General features: G+C 34.0%; 3 protein-coding genes across 3 annotated transcripts in view; 2 read left to right on the top strand and 1 right to left on the bottom strand.

Moving 5' to 3' along the window:
• Positions 1 to 113: 113 nt before the first annotated feature.
• On the bottom strand, positions 114 to 1,977 carry LOC116413759 (alpha-amylase-like). The gene is made up of 2 exons (XM_031914499.2): positions 1,860 to 1,977; positions 114 to 1,225 (listed from the first exon to the last, which is right to left on the bottom strand). Exons 1-2 carry the CDS (start codon positions 1,905 to 1,907, stop codon positions 929 to 931), a joined length of 345 nt encoding a protein of 114 aa, XP_031770359.2. The 5' UTR covers positions 1,908 to 1,977; the 3' UTR covers positions 114 to 928.
• Positions 1,978 to 4,661: 2,684 nt separating this feature from the next.
• Positions 4,662 to 8,171, top strand: LOC116413751 (uncharacterized). Its single transcript, XM_031914466.2, has 2 exons — positions 4,662 to 4,754; positions 6,571 to 8,171. Exons 1-2 carry the CDS (start codon positions 4,710 to 4,712, stop codon positions 7,999 to 8,001), a joined length of 1,476 nt encoding a protein of 491 aa, XP_031770326.2. The 5' UTR covers positions 4,662 to 4,709; the 3' UTR covers positions 8,002 to 8,171.
• Positions 8,172 to 11,626: 3,455 nt separating this feature from the next.
• Positions 11,627 to 21,942, top strand: part of LOC113520018 (ornithine decarboxylase antizyme 2) — a 31,401-nt gene continuing 21,085 nt past the window's right edge. The window contains 1 exon segment of the mRNA XM_052898226.1: positions 11,627 to 11,864. Coding sequence (XP_052754186.1) covers positions 11,764 to 11,864 — 101 coding nt within the window. The 5' untranslated portion in view covers positions 11,627 to 11,763.

Here is a 21,942-nt window from a genome sequence, read left to right as displayed (position 1 = left end):
CAAAGCAAACTTATCTCAGAAAGAGATTTCTTCCAGTCAACCTAACACAGTGGCATAGGAAGTAGTGAATATGTAGGTATGTGTGTAGTATGCATATAATGAAAAACATATAATACTGTTACTTTTTTTTATTTTATGTAAAGATTCAAACAAATGGTTTAATAAATAAACATAATTGACATATACAGCGTGTAACGAATTGGGGGTATTGTGAGTTATTTTTACTTTCATTATTTTTATTTCATAAGTCATTATAGTTATTATAGCAATAGACATCTTGTATATTATTGATACCGATCAATGATACCGGAGTAATTGATTAGATACCAATTTATACCAAAGTTATTGAGTAGATGCTTCCATAGACACTAACCAAAATAACCGACTTGGTTTTCTATGAAATCTCACATTTTTTGTAGTGAAAAACCTGTGTTTCGAGACTTGGCATGTTTATATATTTTATGTTTTTGATGGTATTTAATAAATACTAAAATTGAGTTACACATTTAAATATTTCGTTACACCCTGTATTTACAAAGTAAAGAGTTTGAAATACATTATAAAGAGGTAAGATAGCCAAAATGCAGTATTGTCAAAATATATTTAAACAATGACAGGATTTACAATTGTTTTTAGAAATTTTTACTTTTTTTAATAATCTAATAACCTGTTGTTGTAATTGGCTTACTTAGTAAACGATCTTGGTACTTTGCTGGCTTATTTTTGTTTAAAATGATAAATGAGTTAAAAAACCAAAATAATAATATATAAATTGCTTATTATTTCAAAATTGGTAAAAAGAGAGAAAAAAGAATAATATATAATTAATTAATATAAAAGAGCACATTTCTAAAAAAAAATTAGCAATAATAATTTTTACCAAAATTATTTACCAAATTATGCCAATTATAAAAAAAAATATAGAAGTTTAGTAATAGATGGGGCCTAAACCACATCCGCATCCACCAACCATCGGTAAGCTGGTCACCACATTCGGGTAAGACAAAGGTAGGGTGTCAGCAAGCAGGCTGCTCACGGTCAGCAGGGAAAGGGTATCAGCAAGGCTGTTGGCCACGCTGGGGATCGCTACTGGGGACATGGCGGGGACAATCGTTGGAGCGGGTAGAACAGCCGGGGACAGAATTGGCGCCGGGGCCATAAGTGGCGCTGCGACCGGGGCAACCACACGAGGTCCGTACGGTCTGATGCACTGGGAATAGGCGGCCTGAAAAAACAATATTAGTGAATGATTAATTGAATTTTTAATGAAATTGATTAAATTTATGTTATCATTTTGGGTTAGTGAATTATATACAAGACTGATCATTAACATATCAGCAATTAACTGTTAATCATAGGTTTGCCAGTATTTATATTATTAGTAGTAACGAGCTTTAGTCCCCATTACTAACAAGCCCTTTCCCCCCGCTGTGGTAATGTTTTACAAGGGGCATACTGCCTATCCCTCGACCATTGAGTTCCTTTAGTCGCCTCTTACGTTATGCTCGGGATAGGAAAGGGTGGCCTACTTTATGCCGGGACTACACGAAAAATATTAGCTACATATTATTAAAAAAAAAAAGTTATAAATCCCTACAAAACTTTCAATTATATTATGCAAAGAATCAAAATTTTTTCATTATTTCAACTAATGTACATACATCTGTCACGCCTGTCCCCCATTAGGGTAGACAGTAACAATGAAACGCTAAATGCTTCATTTCAAACAGATCTCTTATGCTAATATAAAATACTAATTTATCTCTCTATCTATTCACACAATGCAAAAGCAGGACGGATTACTAGTTATAAACAAGTAAATTAATTAAATAATAAATTAATAAATAAATAAAATTTACCTGGAAGAACACGGCCTGTGCGAAGACGACGAAAGCGAAGAATTTCATTTTGGATTTTTTTTTAAGAAGTAACTGAATACTACTGAAAGGTAATTGTTCAGTGTGTACAGAACAGATCTAGAGTCTAGTATATATACTTATAAAATGTCACAACATAATGGATAAAGAGAATATTTCTAGAAACTTAACTAATCAAGCTACTTCACTTTTGCCAATGGAATAAAGTTCAAAGTCGGGCATAACGTACACGAAATGTCTATTGAGAAATTGTGATTTTTTTTTTATCACATTTGTAGCCAAGTACGTGAGGATAAGTAGTGAGAAATATTTTATCATCGTTTGCTTTCATAATTAAATTTATCAATTTATTTATTGAATAATTGGATAGAATGTTCGACTGGGGTTCTATGATTTCAAAATGCAGGACTTTTTAATTTTTTTTTTATAGCACCGAGATGGCAACACCTGATGGTAAGCGGTTACCGTAGCCGTTCATCTGTAATACCAGTGGTAATACGCGCGCGTCGCCGACCCTGAAGAAACCTCTTCACCCTCTTTTTGAAGAACCACATGTTGTAGGTGTTAGTCTATTGGGAAACCTCGGCAGGAAGCTCATTCCATAACCAGAGGGAGTAGAAAAGTCGATTGCTTGGGTACCTCTGTGCCATTCGTGTTTCAACCATGAAGCAGTTGTGTTTGCATGGCTGTGTTTCGGTTTGAAGGGTGGGATATGGTGTGAATTTATGGCAACTCAGGAATGGCAACGCATGGGGGGTATTATGCGCGAAACAGTATATTCTGTTATGTCCATGATACTGCACATGTCTATAGGCGACGGTTACCACTTTCCATCAGGTGGGCCGGCAGCTTGTTTGCCATTCTAAGTTGTATAAAAAAATCGTGGGAGAAAACATCTCTGAAACCGCGTTGTACGCGACTATTTATGCTTTTTTCTTGAAGGTAACAATCTTAAATCCTTGACTATCCCAATATAGTCCCCCCATATATCCCAAATGTAATGACGATTGTTTATGGCCATTAAGGCGTTATAAAGTAACACACAAACTTTCTTTCATATTTATAATATTAGTAAGAATTCGATCCGGCCCGATCTCGCATGCGTAGATAGAAGACAGAATTTTGAAAATAGTTTATAGCCTATGTTACTCGGTGATAATATAGCTTTTTATAGATAAACGAATTTTTGAAATTAATTAAGTAGTCTTTTTAGTTTATCCGTTACAAACAAACAGACAAACTTTACTCTTTATAATATTAGTATAAACTAGCTGCTTATGAAGATTACTACTATATATATACTATTACTATCCTTACTACTGAAGAAGGGCCAAATTAAAAGTACCCGTAACCGGCGAGCGTGTATGAAGAGATTAATGAATGTGGAAGAAGCGAAAGAGGTTTGTTTGTATCGAAGCATTTGGCGTTCCATTGTTTCTGCCTACCCTAATGGGAGACGGGCGTGACAGATATGTATGTATGTATGTAGCTGCTTATCCCGGATTTGCACGAGTATACTCAATCTCCCTACTATTTTCACTCACTTACAACTTTTTGTGAAGATTTTTAACGTAAATCTCAGTTCCTAGGAATATTTTACTGAACCAGATGTTATCTTGCGGATCTCCATGTCACTGGTTATTTGATTATAGTTAATTAGTTTAATTCCGCTGCCGTAATGTGTGTATAAAAAAGTTGATGAGGGACCGAACCCACGCCCGGTGACCGGACCTCACCGCTGGTGAGGCGGTGATAACCGTTACACCTTCAAGGTTTTCAAACAATATATTTATGTGAAGTCACAGTATATGTACCTTGAATTTACTGGGTACAGAGGAATGACACCCGAGTCCTCAGAAATGGCAACGCATGGGGAGTATCATGGGCGAAACAGTATACTCTGTTATGCCCATGGTATTGCTCGTGTCTATAGGCGACGGTTACCACTTTCCATCAAGTGGGCCATCAGCTTGTTTGCCATTCTAAGTTGTATAAAAAAACCTTGAAATTTTTATTTCCTTAAGTTACGATTATCACTTTTCATCAGGTGGGTCGTCAGACTGTTGGTCATTTGGTGCATCATCATATCAGCTGTTAACCACTGATGAATATAGAGGGGTTTGCCAGTAATTGCCACGCCTTGTAAGCGGATGGACAACTACAGTTTTTTTTTTGATGGGTGAAAATGGTATGGTAACCCCGCCTGCGCTAACGGGATACGCAGGCGGAGCACCAGTGAAGGGTGATAGATGAGAATGAAAACAGGCCAGTTAGTCCATCATGATGAATTCATCAGGAATTAACCATGATAGTTTCCAGGGAGAACCACGAGGAGGTTAACCTGATTGGGTATATTGCTAGCAATGGGATTCTCAGTCTCCATTACTAACAAATGAAAGAAAATTTAAAATATATATAAAAAGGACTCTCTGTACAAAAGCATATTACAAATTAAATGACTATTTAAATGACAAAACTGCATGGATTTGAATTTTGTATTAATGTGAATTGTATTGTAAATGTAATTATTGTAATTTTTTTAAATCAATATTATTTTATATAGTAATTATTATAATTATAAAATGACGTATCATAAGAATCTGTAACAGATGTATATGAATAAATATGATTGATTGATTGATTGAATCCCTTTCCCCCCAATACAAAGTATTGCATCGCAATGCGATACTTATCGATTATTTATAATCGGTTTACGCAATAGTGATGACCAATGAAGTTACTTATAAAACTGATTACGAGAGATCTCTTTTTTAATGTAATTCATTTCTCGTGAAGTTCGCTAGTGTGAAGTAAAATGTGGTTAAGAAAAATATGAAGGAAAAATTTTCGTACCTTCTCGTTTCTATAATATCAATTGTGAGTATTAATCTGTACTTACAATTAATCTATGTAGAGAGACTGTTATTTATTTCTTTTTTTAAATACTGTTTAAAAATTGTACACTGCTGTGTCCGCTGACTTGGATGCTCCTTTCCACTTTGGGTGTTGCTGGAAGAGAACTCTATCAGAGTTAAGCTCGCCTTTGTACATTTGATTACCACTGCCATATTCTTACAACTGGTGTGTACAATAAAGTATTAAAAAAAAAACATGAGTCATGATTAAGAGTTCGTTCAAATCGACTTTACTTGTAGTTGTTTTGATTTAAAAATTAAAGTACTAAACCGATTTTGATAAAATTTATACAGGATCAATCTGTGTGAATATGCTTTCAGATAAAAAAAAATATATTTCATAATCGGTTTATAACTGACGGTGTTATGGGGTAACAAATATATAAAGACCTCTTTTTTTGGAAGTCTGTTAAAAAACGATAGTGTCATTTTTCAGTATAAATTAAAGATAGTATCTGGCATATTCTTTCTACATTTTTCCATTTATATCAGTAATAAGAGACAGGCGTAAGAGATATGTATGTCTGTATGTATTTATATGAAATCCGTCTATTTCAATAGATATTAATAAAAATGTAAACAAAATTTTCTTTATGAATAATTGACGGCCCACCTGATGGAATGTGGTAACCGTCGCCTATACACAAGAAACAACATAAAGAGACTGGGAATCCCATTGCTATACCCAACCAGGTCGTTTCGAAACTACCATGATTAATTGCTCCATGATGGGCTATTGCCATTCCTTCATTCTCAGAACTCACTGGTGTTATTCCTCTGTACCAGGCTGTAAATTCATTCCATATCCCACCCTTCAAAAAAACACAGCCATGCAAACACAACTGCATATAAAAGAGAAACACGAATGGAACAGATGCGTTGCCATTCAAGCAAATGACTTTTGTATAAAGTCTCCTTTATTCCATTAATTCCCTCCGTAATTAAGTCTCCGTAATTCCATTTAGGTAGAGTTTCTGTGATAATTACGACAAAATCGTGTTATCTTTTATACCACGTAGATGGCAAACAGCCATACTGCCCGTCTGATGGTAAACGGACACTGTAGCCTATAAACGCCTGCAACACTAGGGGTCTTACGTGCGCGTTGCCAATCTTAAAGAAACCCTAATCCTTTCCTCAGAAAATATCCTTTTTGAAGAGCCCCATACAGTAGTCTTTAGGGAAAACCTCAGCAAGGAGCTCATTCCATAGTCTGAGCGTTCACTTTGCATTAAGATTTATTGAAAAAGTGTATACGTCTGTTATTGTTAATACATTATATAAAATTGCATCAGAGCAATGTTGCGACATCTATTGATTACAATTTATCACCAATTTACGTAGTTACAATATATGGCCGTGTGATCCCGGCATAGAATAGGGCACCCCTTCTTTTCCTGTGGCTGTCGTAAGAGGCTAAAGGAAGTTAACGGTTGAGGAATGGGTAGCAGCGTCATTCTTAAAACATCTCTAAACGCTTAACTGCGATTGCTAACCCGCTTGCCAAATGTGGCTATTACTGGCAAAACCTCCCTTATGGAAAAGGCTTATGTTTAGCTGTGGACAGTTAACGACTGAAAAAAAAAACATAGTTTTTTACATCATTTGTAAAAAAAAGCTACAATACATTTGTATTATAAAGTTATTAAATATATAGTAAAAAATTTATCTATTACATATTCGTACCTACATATATATCTGTCACGCTTGACTCCTATTGGGGTAGGTAGAAATTTTAATTACAGAGTTAACATTATTATTAAATTTTTATTTTACAGAATATAGCTGTCTCATCTCCATTCAACGTTTCAAATAATATATATCAAAAACTCTCAACAGTACAAAATGGTGCTTATTTGTCTGAACCGCAAGATTTGTCAAAAACCTTGAAAGTATTAGAATTACTTGAAGATCCTTCTTATCCATTAATTAATACAATTAATACAGCTCACACTAAAGAAGAATCAGAAGCTTTCAATAAAATATTAGAAGGGAAGAAAACAGAAAATGAAAGTATAAAAGAAAATAAAACAGGAACCATTGAAAAGATTATATATGCAGATACAGTTACTGAATCGACAACTGTTAGTCAAGATGTTAAAAATAAACAAACTATACCCATGAAAAAGCATAAGAATGGAAAAGATCTTAAAACTAAATCTTCAGCATTAACAGATCTTAAAACTAAAACCACTGCATCACCAAACAAAAAACCTACACTAAACGATGGAAAACCTACAATAATTGAAATGATGAACAAGAAACTTAAATTAAATGCAACAATTAATCAAAATTTTGAATTGCCACCTACTATGATACCAATTTTTAAACCAAGATCAATGGAAACTAATTATATGGGCAATAGAGAGATAGACCCTAATTTTATACTTCCAGAACCCATTACTGATCTATCAAATTCAACAACTGACGAGAACAAAATTATACTAAATCAAAATATTGACCTTATAGACCATGTAATAAAAGCAAATCCCGGTCAAGAAGATATACCTAATACATCTTATGTAATCAAGTATTTACAAGCAATTAACGGTGACGATTTGACCCAAAATTCTGAAATTAAACCTGGCATTCAAGGTCTCGACAATTCGCCAATAAATGGAGTTGCAAATTCTAATTTTATTTCATTACAACGTCATCAGGATGTACAATCGGAAAGAAATCATGTAACAACTAATAAAAATAATAATCCATATTTTAAAATGGTGGAATTTATTCCAATTGGTGATATACAAAATGCTGGTTTCACAAATGCAGTTCTTAACGATTACAATATTCCAAATTCAAACATAATACATTCCAATAGTCTCACGCAAAATCAACAAATTTCAATTGCCAAATTAAATGAAAACGCAGGAGGAAAACAGGACTTTATTCCGAAAACATCAACGTTCTATATACCTTGTCAGAAAGCATCTGATGTTCTAAACGATGCTCCAGCCAGTTCTATTAGCTGTGCAAGCTTGACAGAAGCAAATGTAGAATCTGTAATAAAAGATTTAAGTGCTAATTTTCAAAAGCAACATTTGGACGAGAAAGTTGCAAGCCTGAAAACCCCTAATAATTCGGTAGCAATCCTATTCAAGACAAAGGAAATATCATTACTGAAGTTGTACGGTGATTTGTTGAAAAAAATCACAATAACTGTATTAGTACCGTATCATATATCTAAATTAGGGCAGGAAATTTAAAAGAAATAATAAAAAATCAAAGAAATATAACAAATTTAAATATGGACTAAAAATACAAATACACTTATAGCAAAACAATATGTCATAAAAGATTTTTCTCAGTGTGTTAGATTTATTGTAAATAACGATGTAATTTATTAATTTATTACTAAAATAAAAGTTAATCTTTATTTATTTATTTATTTATATGTTTTTGTGCACTCTCTTTTAATATAGATATCAGGTTATAACCAAAATGTACATACGCGGACTTATCCCTTGAAGGTAATTCTGGCAGTTTACTTTGAGAACCCAAAATCAGAAAATATAGGGTTTGTATATAAAACATAACATATAACGTGCAAAAATATATTTTCAAACGTCTTCAAAAAGTGGAAAGATTTCAATTCGGTTGTATTTTTTTTTTAATGTTCGTTAGTTCATAATTCCGTCAGTTTTAAACCGATTTGGGAAATTCTTTTTTTTTATCTTTTTTTACAGATTGGTTACGAAGAAATTTTATCAAAATCGGTTCAGTGGTTTAGTTAGTCAGATAGGGAAGGACATAGGCTACTTTTTATCCTGCTTAGTAAACATATTCCATTTATATTAAGATAAAAATTCGTAAAACAAAAAATTTCAAGTCTTATTTTATGCCACAAAAGTAGCAAGCAAGCATTTTTTTTATACAACTTAGAATGGCAAATAAACTGACGGCCAACCTGATGGAAAGTGGTAACCGTCGCCTATAGACATGAGCAGTACCATGGACATAACAGAGTATACTGTTTCGCCCATGATAGTCCCCATGCGTTGCCATTCCTGAGGACTTAGGTGTTATTTCTCTGTACCCAGTAAATTCACGCCATGCATACAGCATGTTTGATAGTGAATGGTCACATGGTCCATGGTCAAATGTCAGGTTACAGCCTATGGGCGGCTGCAAGACTAGGGGTGTCACGTGCGCGTTGCCGACCCTGAAGAAATCTTAATATAGCCATTTTGAAGAACCCCATACTGTAGACTATGTACAAAAGTCGATTGCTTGTGTACCTCTGTCCCATTCGTGTTTCAACCGTGAAGCAGTTGTGTTTGCATGGCTGTGTTTCGGTTTGATGTATGACGTGAATTTACAGGGTACAGAGGAATAACACCTGAGTCCTCAGGAATGGCAACGCATGGGGGGTAATCATGGGCGAAACAGTACACTCTGTTATGTCCATGGTACTGCTCATGTTTATAGGCGACGGTTGCCACTTTCCATCAGGTGGGCCGTCAGCTTGTTTGTCTATTCTAAGTTGTATAAAAAAAAGTCTCTAGGAAAACCTCGACAGGGAGCTAATTCCAGTCTGAACCTAATAACAATAAGTCAATAGCCGAACGCGCCGTATTAGTCTATTTAAAGCCTGTCATCATCAACATATCAGCCTTTAACTGTCCACTGCTGAACATAGGCCTCCTTTATATTGGGGGGGTTGCCAGTAGTTGCCACGCTTAGCAGGAGAGTAGACAACGGCAGTTAGGCTTTTCGTGCTGTTTCAAGAGACCCGCTGCTGCCCATCCCTCGACAATTAAGTTCCCTTAGTCGCCTCTTACGACATCCACGGGAAAGGAAGAGTGCGGCCCATTCTATGCCGGGACCACACCATATGTATATTTATTTAGCTTTGTATTAGGTGCTATTTTGTGAAAAACAGCCGATCGTTTGCAGAACCAAAACAACCACTGTTGTTAGGGGTAAACAAAGTGACGTCACGGGACGCACTGCACATGCGCAAAGGCGACTGTATCACACGGGGTGATAATTTAAGATTTTGGCTCACAATAATTTAAGATGTAATTTCCCAAAAAAAAAAAAAAAAATCATTATATTGATTTAAAAACTAAACTACAGCCGATTTTGAATAAATGTGTGTAGAAAGTATACATTTCAGAAAAAAAAAATCCAAAATTATTTTTAAATAGTAGCGCTGTGAAGTTACAAACATATAAAAATACAACCGAATTGTTAACCTCCTCATTTTTTAAGGTCGGTTGAAAAACGGAGACTGTCATGTGATAAATTTAATAAAGAATTATCAAAATCGGTTTAAAACATTCGGATAATGATACGTACATAAAAATATCATCGAATTCAGAACCGTTTTTTAAGCAATTTAAAAAGTAGACGTAAATATTATGCGTCCTTAAAAGCAGAAAAAAAATCAGACTCATTGCTAACAATCCTACCCATCTATCGAGCATTTAATTAATTGCTACGAACCATGATCCTCAGTAGTAAACAATATATAATAAATACAAAATATTTATATTGTATGAGAATCGAACCTGCGACAGTTGCAAGGTGAGATTGTGTGTTAAATTGATATTTTTTTTTATGGGTGAAAATGGTATGGTAACCCCACCAACGATACGCTGGCGGAGCACCAGTGAAACATGAGAATGAAAAAATATTTGATATTCATTAAGATGATAGTTTCCAGAGAACCTGGGACAGGTTGGATATTGGTGCAATGGGATTGTGTGTTAAATCAATCCCTAAATTGATATATTTACCACTAAGGTTGTGATGAGAAGAACAGATATAATATACGATCGTGACAAAAGTAAAAAGAATTATAATACTTTAATACCAGCCAAAGTCAATAAGTGTGGACCCACACCACACCGACCCCACATAGGGTGAGACAGGGACATTGTATATCTACCTACATAAATATATCAAATGCTTAGATTGTATAACAAATGCGGACTAGCAGTCCAGATCGCGCCTTCGAGCCTGAATGTCGTTACCCAAGTATTCACGCCATTCTAGAAGTTACCAAAGCGAAGAACCATTAAATGTTCTACCCAGTGAAAAAACAATACCCTTAAAAGTGTTTCGAGTGAAGTGTAAGTCTAAAGTGAAGTAATGACGTTATATGCTTTACCAGTTTACATGATAGAGGAACAAAAGTTTAAAAGTATTGATCCGAGTAGTATGCCTTCTTTAATTTTTCGTAATCGGTAAGTTTATTTTTAATTATCTTAAATCGATAATTCATTAAATCAGTACACATTTATTATTATTGTTGTACTTATTGAATATTATAATCGATAGTCTTCTTACTAACTTCATGGCATTCAATAATATCGAGAATGGAACGTCTGTTTTGTGTTAAAAAATATTTGAGCCAAATTGAACATTGGAATATCTATAATTGAGTAAATAGATATATAAAAAATACAGAATAATATGAGATTTATATTTTATTTAAGTATGCAAATAATTTATTTTGCTTAAAATGTAAAAATAATATAATATTACTTAATTATATAATACAAAACATCAAAGTATAATTTAAAACATATTATGACAACTAATTTATTTAGAAAAGTCGAAATTTGTAGTTGTTTAAATACTAAACTCTAAATTTTTAAATAGTTTTCATCTAAATCGCTTAATACTTTCACTTTCGCAATAAATTCTTCGTAAAATGGAACATTAGAAAATAGAAACGTCACGTTTCCGGCAGCCATTACGAGAAATAAAAATATTAAGCGACTAAATTCAGAAGTATATTAAGCACGTGAATTTTGTATGCAATCATCGTTATATATAATTTGAGCAATATTGTGATATTAACCTCACTTCAGGTTGCACTATTATTCATCACAATTATGAAATTGTCTTCAATTTGACTGATTGTACAGTGCACTACGCAATTTGTTTGCAATTCTTTACGGTTTTGACCGTGTTTTCTGTTGAAAAGTTATTACAAGGCGCAACTACGACTTGCCAAGATGACGAAGATAATACAACAATTAAACTTTAGTAGTAGTATTAGTAATTATTACGATGGTGCTGGACTGGAACCTGACGCTGACAAGGAGAAAAACTTTTTGTAAGTATTTATCTATAGATAAGCAATTATTTTTTACTACCTACCTTTCTTATAAGAATTGTTATTAGTTATTTGTTTATTATATTCAACGATTTCAAACCATTTTGTTCATTTGAAATTCGAACAAAGATTCGAACGTCCTTGGCTAGCACGTCATCAAGGCAAATACTTATTAGGTGATTAGGAACTACCCCTCTTTCAAAAGAAAACAAAATCCATAGATTTATAATTCTATTTTTGAATATTAAAAAACAAATTACATATTATGTACAATTCACATGGTTATAATATTTTTAAAATTAACATAATTTATGTTTAAGTGACGTCTTTGCAATGTCTAACAACACTACTAGATGCCTACTTATGTAAATATTAAAAAATTGTAAAGTTAAAATAAAGGCTACGTGATCACACCAACTAAGATACCTAATCTTTTAACTTGACTAATATTAACTACAGTTGGAAACAAGTATATATTACACCAAACATTGTTTGTTGGTAATGGGAATCTAACAGCTTCACTGCTAGCAATATACCCTACCAGGTCAACCTCTACTTGGTTTCCCCTGGAGTTCATTATGATTAATTATTATGAAATTTGTCATGATAGACCAATTGACCTAATTTCATCCTCATTTATCATCCCTCACTATTGCTCTGCTAGCATATACTGATAATGCAGTTGGGGTTACTGTACCATTAAAAAAACATCATGGCACATCATCTATATATATATATATATATATATATATATATAAATTAATGTCACTTTTCGTTGTAATTTTATAACTCAAGAACGGTCTCACCTATCTAAACCAAATGTTTAGGCTTTGTTCGGACTATTTAGTAGATGGTTTATGTGAAGTTTGCTCAAAATCGGTCAAGCGGTTCTTCATTTATCATATTTTTTGTAACAAATTAATTCAATATATGGCGGATCATTTTGTTAATGGGCATTTTTGTGTCTTTTTTTAAAGATGGGGATTGTGCTGTCAAATTGATACTTTTTTCAGTGTTGACAGTACAGGCATTATAATGCTGTTGCATTGTACATGTTATTCGTACCAATTTTAGCAGTGCGGGAGAGGGGCAGGTGAGGGTGGGCACATCTATGAAATAGGTAGCTAGGTAGGTACAGATAAAAATGTAAAATGTTGTAAAAAAGTCCACCTGTGCAAAGCTGGGATGGGCCCCTAGTTATGTATATAATATATTCTTATTTATAATAGTTTTGACAATACATAGTATTTTAAATTAAAAATTTAGAACATTCTTGGTTATTCTGCCCTGATTCATGTAAGGATGACAATGTAGTGATAAATGATTACTCCAAAGTTCACACACAGAATTATTGTTTATTGTCGAAGATTTTTATACATAATTATATGACTTTGTGTTTCTTTAATGGGTGAAAATAGCAACCCTGCATAGCTAACTGCTAGCACCCATAGCATAGCTATTAGTATACACTGGTGGGGCACCAGTAAGTGATGACAAGTGAAGATAAAAGCAGATTTGTGCGCCTATTGTGATGAATTTAACAAGAATTAACCTTGATGGTTTCATGCAGGTCGAGCCGATAATACCTTATTGGGTAATTAATTAGTATATAATTACCATATTGCTAGTAATGTGCCTGTTGGACCCCATCACTAAAGATCCCTTTCCCCCTATGATTTTTTTTTATGGGTGAAAATGGTTTGGTAACCCCGCCTGTGCTAACGGGATATGCTGGCGGAGCACCAGTGAAGGGTGATAGATGTGAATGAAAACAGGCCAGTTAGCCCATCATGATAAATTCATCAGGAATTAACCATGATAGTTTCCAGGGGCAAACCGCGAGGAGGTCGACCTGGTTGGATATATTGCTAGCAATGGGATTCTCAGTCTCCATTACGAACAATCCCTTTCCCCTCAATTTATGTATATTCACATGTACTTAAATACATAGATGGTTAAGATCCTTTCATAATGCAATTAAAACCTGTTATAATGCATACGCGCAAAATGCATTGCATTTGTATGGATTCTTTTATAACAGGCTGCAGTTGTGACTTCAAACAATAACTCTAATAATAGACTAGTTATCGCCCGTGCCTTTGCACGCGCTGAAATTTTTCAACAATCTTTTTTTAGCGAATTAGTGTAAAATATAAAAATGTATTTATTATCACAATATGGGTACATGGGTACATGTACATATAAGCATAGAACTTATCATTGATAACAGTATACTATGTCGCCCATGATACTTGTCATGCGTTGCTATTCCTGAGGACTAAGGTATTATGTCTCTATGCTCTGTAATTTCATTGTCATCCCACCCTTCAAACAACTGATCCACAGCAGAAATACGAATGGGACAGTGATACCCAAGCAGATGATTTTTCTGTAGTCCGTCTCTAAGTCTTGGAAGGGTGGGATATGGCGTGAATTTACAGGGTACAGAGGAATAACATCTGAGCCCTCAGCAATGGCAACGCATGGGGGGTATCATGGGCGAAACAGTATACTCTGTTATGTCCATGGTACTGCTCATGTCTATAGGCGACGGTTACCACTTTTCATTAGGTGGGCCGTCACCTTGTTTGCCATTCTAAGTTGTATAAAAAAAAGCCGTTTACGCATGGTAACAAACTCAGTTTAACTAAATTAAAATTCTAACCTCCTCTGAAGGGAAAGGCTTTTCAATTATTACATAGATTTAACGGTTTTCCCCGTCATTAAGATAATTGCTCGAAAGTTCCATATCTGTGTTGTAAAATATAAAACATTCCACAATGAAAACAGTTGCCGGAATATACGCAATAAAATCATTTATTTGATATTTGTATAAGTTATATTGTACATAATAAACTTGTAATTAACCGATGTTTATACATTTAAACTAATATAATTAAGATTTTTTTGTTTGTTTGTAATGGATGAATTAATATTCACCAGAGGGCGACTTTGTACAAAAGTCGATTGCTTGTATACCTCTGTCCCATTCGTGTTTCAACCGTGAAGCAGCTGTGTTTGCATGGCTGTGTTTCGGTTTGAAGGGTGGGATATGGCATGAATTTACTGGGTACAGAGAAATAACACCCGAGTCCTCAGGAATGGTAACGCGTTTGGGGGTATCATGGGCGAAACAGTATACTCTGTTATGTCCATGGTACTGCTCATGTGTATAGGCGACGGTTACCACTTTCCATCAGGTGGGCCGTCAGCTTGTTTGCCATTCCAAGTTGTATAAAAAAAAAGATGGTGTTTATATATAAATATTATTATATATATCTGTGTGAGTGTCGCTTCTTTATATCTCCTTATCTGCTGACAATGATACGTTTAGATTGTTCGCCATTTAAATTAATTGGCGGCAATTGTCCTTGGTTAGTGATTTGATGACGATGATGAGTTTTATGGTAGCATAGACAATGTTTATTGACGGAATGATTTTTTTCAATTGTCATTAAGCAAACATTGATATAGCGGAAATTGTAGATATATAATTAAAGATTGTGTCCCACAAAAAAACTGACTTCAATTGTGACAAAACTAGTTATTTTGATGTAAAAACTAAATTACTGAATCGATTGTGATAAAATATCTATTTGTAAATATGGGATATATTATATCTGTTAATTTCTGTAGGAACAATCTGAAAGTATATCCTTTCAGATAAAAAAAAAATAATTTTTCATATCGCTTCAGTACTGACGGAGTTATGAGGTAACAAACAGAAAAAGAAATACTACTAATTTTTTTTTAAACCGACCTTCTTTTGAAGTCTTCAAAAAGAAAGATACCTTTTTGTACAAATATGACGTCTTGACAAGGAATTTCATATCTATGACAAATCATTTAGTCATATCTTGTGTTAACATTATTATTTCTTCTAATTTAAGTTATAATGTGTGGTTATAATGTGTGGAAATAGAATGGTGACCCCGCCTGCACTATCGGTATACGCTGGCGGGGCACCAGTGAGGGATGATAGGTGAGAATGAAATAGCAGATAAGTTAGCCCATCCTGAGCAGTCACGTGGTCCCCTCTGGACGACCTGATAGAGTATATTCCCAGCAATGGGCCTATTTTTGTATAATGGGTGATAATGGAATGGTAACCCAACTCGCACTAACTGTATTCACCGGCGGGGCACCAGTGAAGGATGATAGGTGAGGATGAACTAGGTCAGTTAGCCCATTGTGACAAATTCAACAAGAATCGTTTACGATGGTTTCCAGGGGGAACTACGTGGAGGTCGACCTAATAGGGCATCTTGCTAGTAAATGGGGTTGTCAAACTCCATTGCTAACAATGCCTTTCCCCCCGCAGTGTGCCTATTGTCACATGTAGGTGACATATTGCTTTCCCCCATATAGATAAAACACTATTTGCTATTATAAAACAAATGCTACAAGAGCTTTAAAAACTTATCATGTAGAGATTAATTTGGTTTACTTACTAACGTTATAAATGTAAAAATGAGTATGTTTTTTTGTTACCTTCCAACCTCCTAACGGAACACAATGAAATTTGGTATAAATATGAAACACTGCTAGTTTAAAATCATACACTACTTGTATATGCACAATCCCGTGTTCTAAATTCAAATATTTCGTCATAGTCGTAGAATACTGACGGATCTGCCGAATACTACATATAAAGATCCGTCAGTATTCTACGGCTATGACAATTTATCATAATTGAAGTCGGTTTTTTACTTTCGACCAAAATCTACCAGTTATATGTGGCTACCATAATTTCTCGGGGGGAAAGGGACTGTTAGTAATGGACACTGAGAATCCCGTTGCTAGCAATATACCTCACTAGGTCGACCTCGCGGTTCCCCCTGGATACTATCATGATTAATTCCAGATGAATTCATCATTATGGGCTAACGGGCCTATTTTCATCCTCTTCGATCACTCTTCACTGGTGTCCCGCCAGCGTATCCCGTAATTTCTCCCACGTGCTACGCTCGGAAATTTTTCCATACGTTTGTATGGGCACATTTCTCTACGAAACACGCCGCTGTAACAAATGACGGTACGTTTCCGAAATAGCAACCAGCCATAACACTACAACGACCACGCCCGGTCTCGTTTTTAAAAATAAAAAGTAAACAGCGTTCGCGCCAATTCGACCGCGTCACGTTTGTTTGTTTTGGTTGTTTTTTTTTTTATTTTCTATTAACTACAAATTATTATTATTTATCTATGACTACAACGTAAGAATATGCTGATAACATTAATATCGGACCAATTGGAACTGAAAAAAAAGAAAAGATAAAAAAAAAGAAAGATAAATAAATAAGAATTCTCAAAATTATTCCAAACTTAGCGGGAAATTTCCTTTTTCGGAAGTCTTATTTAAAGAACAAGAACTTGTAAATAGTATTGTATTGTAATATCTTTATTGTACACAATTCAAATTGAACACTGACATTTGATTTAATATACAATGGCGGACTTATCCCATAAAGGGATCTCTTACAGTCAACCTTTGAGAAGCTGAAAGAAAACTGTAGAATGCATAAGGGTAATAACCGTACAATTAAAGTGATTGTTAGTAAATGTTTCATTAACAAGTTAGAGATATATATATATATATATATATATATATATATATATATATATATATTTAATATCTTTTAAAGTTTTTTTAGCGATATCTATTATACATGTAAAACAGGAATTTTATGAACCTCTGAAAAGAACCCCCGGATGAAGTCGAAAATTGACATACATTGTATTGTATTGTAAAATCTTTATTGTACATAACTCAGATTAAACATTGGTAAATTATTTAATATACAATGGCGGACTTATCCCATAAAGGGATCTCTTACAGTCAACCTTTGAGAAGCTGAAAGAAAACTGTAGAATGTATATTAATTTAATGAAATTCCTTAGTGTAACTTCCTGTTTTACGTTTACCCTCTTATTCATAAAATCTTCTAACCCCATAAATAAACCTACTTTAGTTATTGAACCGGTTTGTCTCTTTCTTTTGAGCTGTATTCTCAATTTGAAAGAAGGTGACAAAACAGTGTAATATTGGGGAGAAAGGGATTGTTAGTCATGGATACTGAGAATCCCATTGCTAGCAATATACCCAACCAGGTCGACCTCCTCGCGGTTTCCCTGGAAACTATCATGGTTAATTCCTGATGGTTTCATCATGATGGGCTAACTGGCCTGTTTTCATCCTCACCTATCACCCTTCACTGGTGCTCCGCCAGCGTATCCCATTAGCGCAGGCGGGGTATCATATTCACCCATCAAAAAAAAACAGTGTAATAGTTAAAATAAGTTATAAATAAAGGGATATTTATATATTAATTATTGTTTTTTTTTAATCAACTTGGAATGGCGAACAAGCTGACGGCCCACCTGATGGAAAGTGGTAACCGTCGCCTATAGACATGAGCAGTACCATGGACATAACAGAGTATACTGTTTCGCCCATGATACCCCCTTGCGTTGCCATTCCTGAGGACTCAGGTGTTATTCCTCTGTACCCTGTAAATTCACTGCCATATCCCACCCTTTAAACCGGGGAGGGGGAGGGATTGTTGGAAAATTTAGTTAAAAGTTTTTATGAAGGAGGGAGATATGAACACCTATATCTTTGGTGGAACCAATTTTCCTATACGTCAGTGAACTAACTTTCTACGTCACTGATTTTTGAATGGTATTAATGCAATTAGGTGTGTATTGTTATTTTATTATTTAGATAAATAACAATTGACGATTTCTGAACAATTGAACAAATATTTAATAGCTGTATAATAGCGGGTTAACAAGGGGAAGCATAGTTGTAATCACCATAAAAGATATATAATTTTAAACTAGCTTTTACTCGCGACTCCGTCCGCGTGATTGGGATATGTTCATTTACCGGGGTATGAAATAACTAAAGATCTTCTCCATCCCATATAGTAAGTGTATACTAAATTTCATAGTAATTGGTTAAGCCGCTAAGGCGCTATAAGGTAACAAACAAACTCACTTTCATGTCTAAGATATTAATACGAAATCACAAAAAAAAGTCTTTAGTTATGGCAAAAGTAGTAATTTTGATTTATTTTGATATATATATATATATATATATATATCGCATATATATATATATATATATATATATATATATATATATATATATATATATATATATATATATTATCAGATAAAAGGATTTTCCTAGTCGGTTTATAAATAAATAAACACCACTTATTTATTTATTTATTTATTCTTTATTGCATAAAAAACTTTGTACAAATGGCAAGCTTAATGCCATATGGCATTTTCTACCAGCTAACCATTAGGTAAAAACAAAAAGCGTATGAAAGGCTACAGGAAATATGAGGTAACAAATATAAAAAAAAGACAAATTGAAAATATCCTTTTTAACTAATTTCAAAAACATTCAAGTTCTCTCGAAACAGACTTTACTAATAATTTGTCTGTGGCGCCCTCTATTATCAAGAGATTGCTATTATTATATACGTACTTTATTGATATATGAGATGCAAACAAACACGCGTGTTTCGGTTAGTTCAGAAATGTAATTAACTCACAATTGTTTCTTAAACATGCCAACAAGGTGACGACGTCAAAAGAAAGTCTATTTCGGACTAGTAACTTGGTATATGTACGTACATCTCTCTCTCACACATTATGGCAGTGATTCAAACTGACGTAAGTACCTATATGGCTAAAATTAGATTATTTGGCATTAAAACGAAAGGTGGAGTTAGATAAAACGATATAATCTCCGTTCTTTCGCAACTCTTCTAATCTTTGTTTACATTCGATTGTTTATTTTATTGAACTACGTCTTATTTTGCGGAAGTCCATCCATATCACTGGTTACTTGTTTAGAATTATTATAAATCAGCTACCATTTGTATGTGTGTGCGACTGCCAACACTCGAAGATTTACTACTATTATTACTACCAGAAGTTCTACAACCGTCCTATATTAGTCATCAGTATCCGACTGCCATTTCGTCCACGCATGTTTTGCGACACGTGTTTCACTTCTAAACGAGGTATTTTCAACCAAATTAAATAGATCGCTGCGGGCAAACTGCGAAAGTTTAACAACTAGGAAATGGCAGTCAAAATAATTATAATCAAATGTTTGATTGTTTATCATTGATTAATGTATTACGGATTATTTTAAATGTGTTTTATTTTTTTTTTAATTTATTTTAAATTATTTTAAAAAGTTTCCCTTGTAAATTTTGTAATTACGTTATACAACATCTCTGCGAGTGCATTCTCAATCGATTTTGAAATTGTTTTAACAATTTATAATATTTGCTCCTGTAATTTTGTCATTATTGAAACCGCCATTTTGTATGTAGAGCAATATCTATAAAATATTTTTAAATCTAATCTGTCTATGAAACATCTCGTCGGTGCATTTTATTAGTTTTAAAATAACATATATAATATCGTATCATGGGCAAAACAGTATACGCTGGTATGTAAATGGTACTGCTCGTGTCTATAGGCGACGGTTACCATTTCCCATCAGGTGGGTCGTCATCTTGTTTGCCATTCTAAGTTGTATAAAGAAATATTAATTTTGCATGGAATGTAATGGAAGTTATGTCTTTTAAATTGATTCTTTTTTGTGATTAATCTGAATTACTCTATTTAACTAACAAACAGTTGGTTTAACTGTTGCTTTAGTAAACAGCCTTCTCGAGATTTTTTACTTAATCAGTAAAGAAACTAATATCCTTTCCGAATCGTTTAATAACTGACGAAGATAAAATAAATTGAATTGAGAACTTACTACTTTTGTCGAAGTCGGTTAAAAACAGATTAAGTATATGTTGTTACTCTGTGGTGGTTAGTTCTCCGGAACGGTTGACCGAACTGCATTCACCGACGACCTTGAACAAGCGATACGGTAACATGCAGTTGTCTATGCACATAGACATAATGGCGTCAAACGTTCACGTATGCAAACAAGGACGCGGAAAGAAAGGCTTTAGCCACTGAGGTGGCAAGCAAGGGTACCACCACAGTTGTATAAAAAAAAATTGCATTTTATAAAAGACTAGCTGAAGCCTATTGAATTTTGTAACGATTCCCTTACAAATTGCCTATTTTTAATTTTTCAATTTTTCATTTGAACTTTACGCTTTTTTCCTTTAACATTACTCCTGTATTACAGTGACTAGAAATGCTAAATAACGACAGTTACGTTGGGCGAAAAATTCCCAACTCGTTCAGACAAATACCAGAAAAACATTACCCTACATTCTTTGCCAAATTATTATATATGTTTTGCTAAAATTCTCCTATACATTTCCAATGGAGTTTGCTAGAGAAAAGCTGTGTTTCAACACTTGGCACCGATTGTGAAATATTTTCATTTCTTTCACATGGTATATGCGCTTGTATACGACACTGTATTATTAATTAATAAATAATAATTAATTAATTTAATCATACTAATGTTGTAAATGTGAAATTGAGTTTTATTGACCTTATAACACCGTATGGGATTAAGCAATCATTATAAAATTTTGTATAGACATGAGCAGTACCATGAACATAACAGAGTATACTGTTTCTCCCATGATACCGCCCATGCGTTGCCATTCCTGAGGACTCGAGTGTTATTCCTCCGTACTCAATAAATTCACGCCATATCCCACCCTTCAAACCGAAACAGTAATGCAAACACAACTGCTTCACAGTGAAACACGAATGGGATAGAGGTACCCAAGCAATCGACTTTTGTACAAAGTCTCCCTCCGGTAAACCAATGATATATCAATATTGTAAAAACCGCATTCATTTTGGTGCAGTAATTTTTACTTGATGTCGAAACAAACATACAAATTTCTAAAAAATATTGTTTTTATTGTACTGAACTAGATGTTATTTTGCTGAAGTCCATATCATTGGTCAGTTGACTAGAATTATTTATTTTGTTATTTTTTTCTTAAATACCTCCCCATGTAGGTACAGCTATCGTCTACTTATAATTTTATTATACTATTAAGATTGTGTGCCTTAGGATAAGAAGCGTTTGTTGACTCGCAAAATATTTAATTGAATATTT

This window comes from Galleria mellonella, unplaced genomic scaffold (assembly GCF_026898425.1).
Source record: "Galleria mellonella isolate WM207_F2 unplaced genomic scaffold, CSIRO_AGI_GalMel_v1 utg424, whole genome shotgun sequence".
In the NCBI taxonomy this organism is placed as follows: domain Eukaryota; kingdom Metazoa; phylum Arthropoda; class Insecta; order Lepidoptera; family Pyralidae; genus Galleria; species Galleria mellonella.
Note: the sequence above shows the minus strand (reverse complement) of the source record. Positions and strands in the feature narration are given on the sequence as shown.

Bases quoted from the DNA above. Each gene is read 5' to 3' on its own strand.
- LOC116413751 (XM_031914466.2), top strand. From the start codon at position 4,710: ATGAAGGAAAAATTTTCGTACCTTCTCGTTTCTATAATATCAATT. The intron at 4,755-6,570 runs GTGAGTATTAAT...TTTATTTTACAG, and splicing joins TCGTTTCTATAATATCAATT to AATATAGCTGTCTCATCTCC.
- LOC116413759 (XM_031914499.2), bottom strand. From the start codon at position 1,907: ATGAAATTCTTCGCTTTCGTCGTCTTCGCACAGGCCGTGTTCTTCCAG. The intron at 1,226-1,859 runs GTAAATTTTATT...TTGTTTTTTCAG, and splicing joins CACAGGCCGTGTTCTTCCAG to GCCGCCTATTCCCAGTGCAT.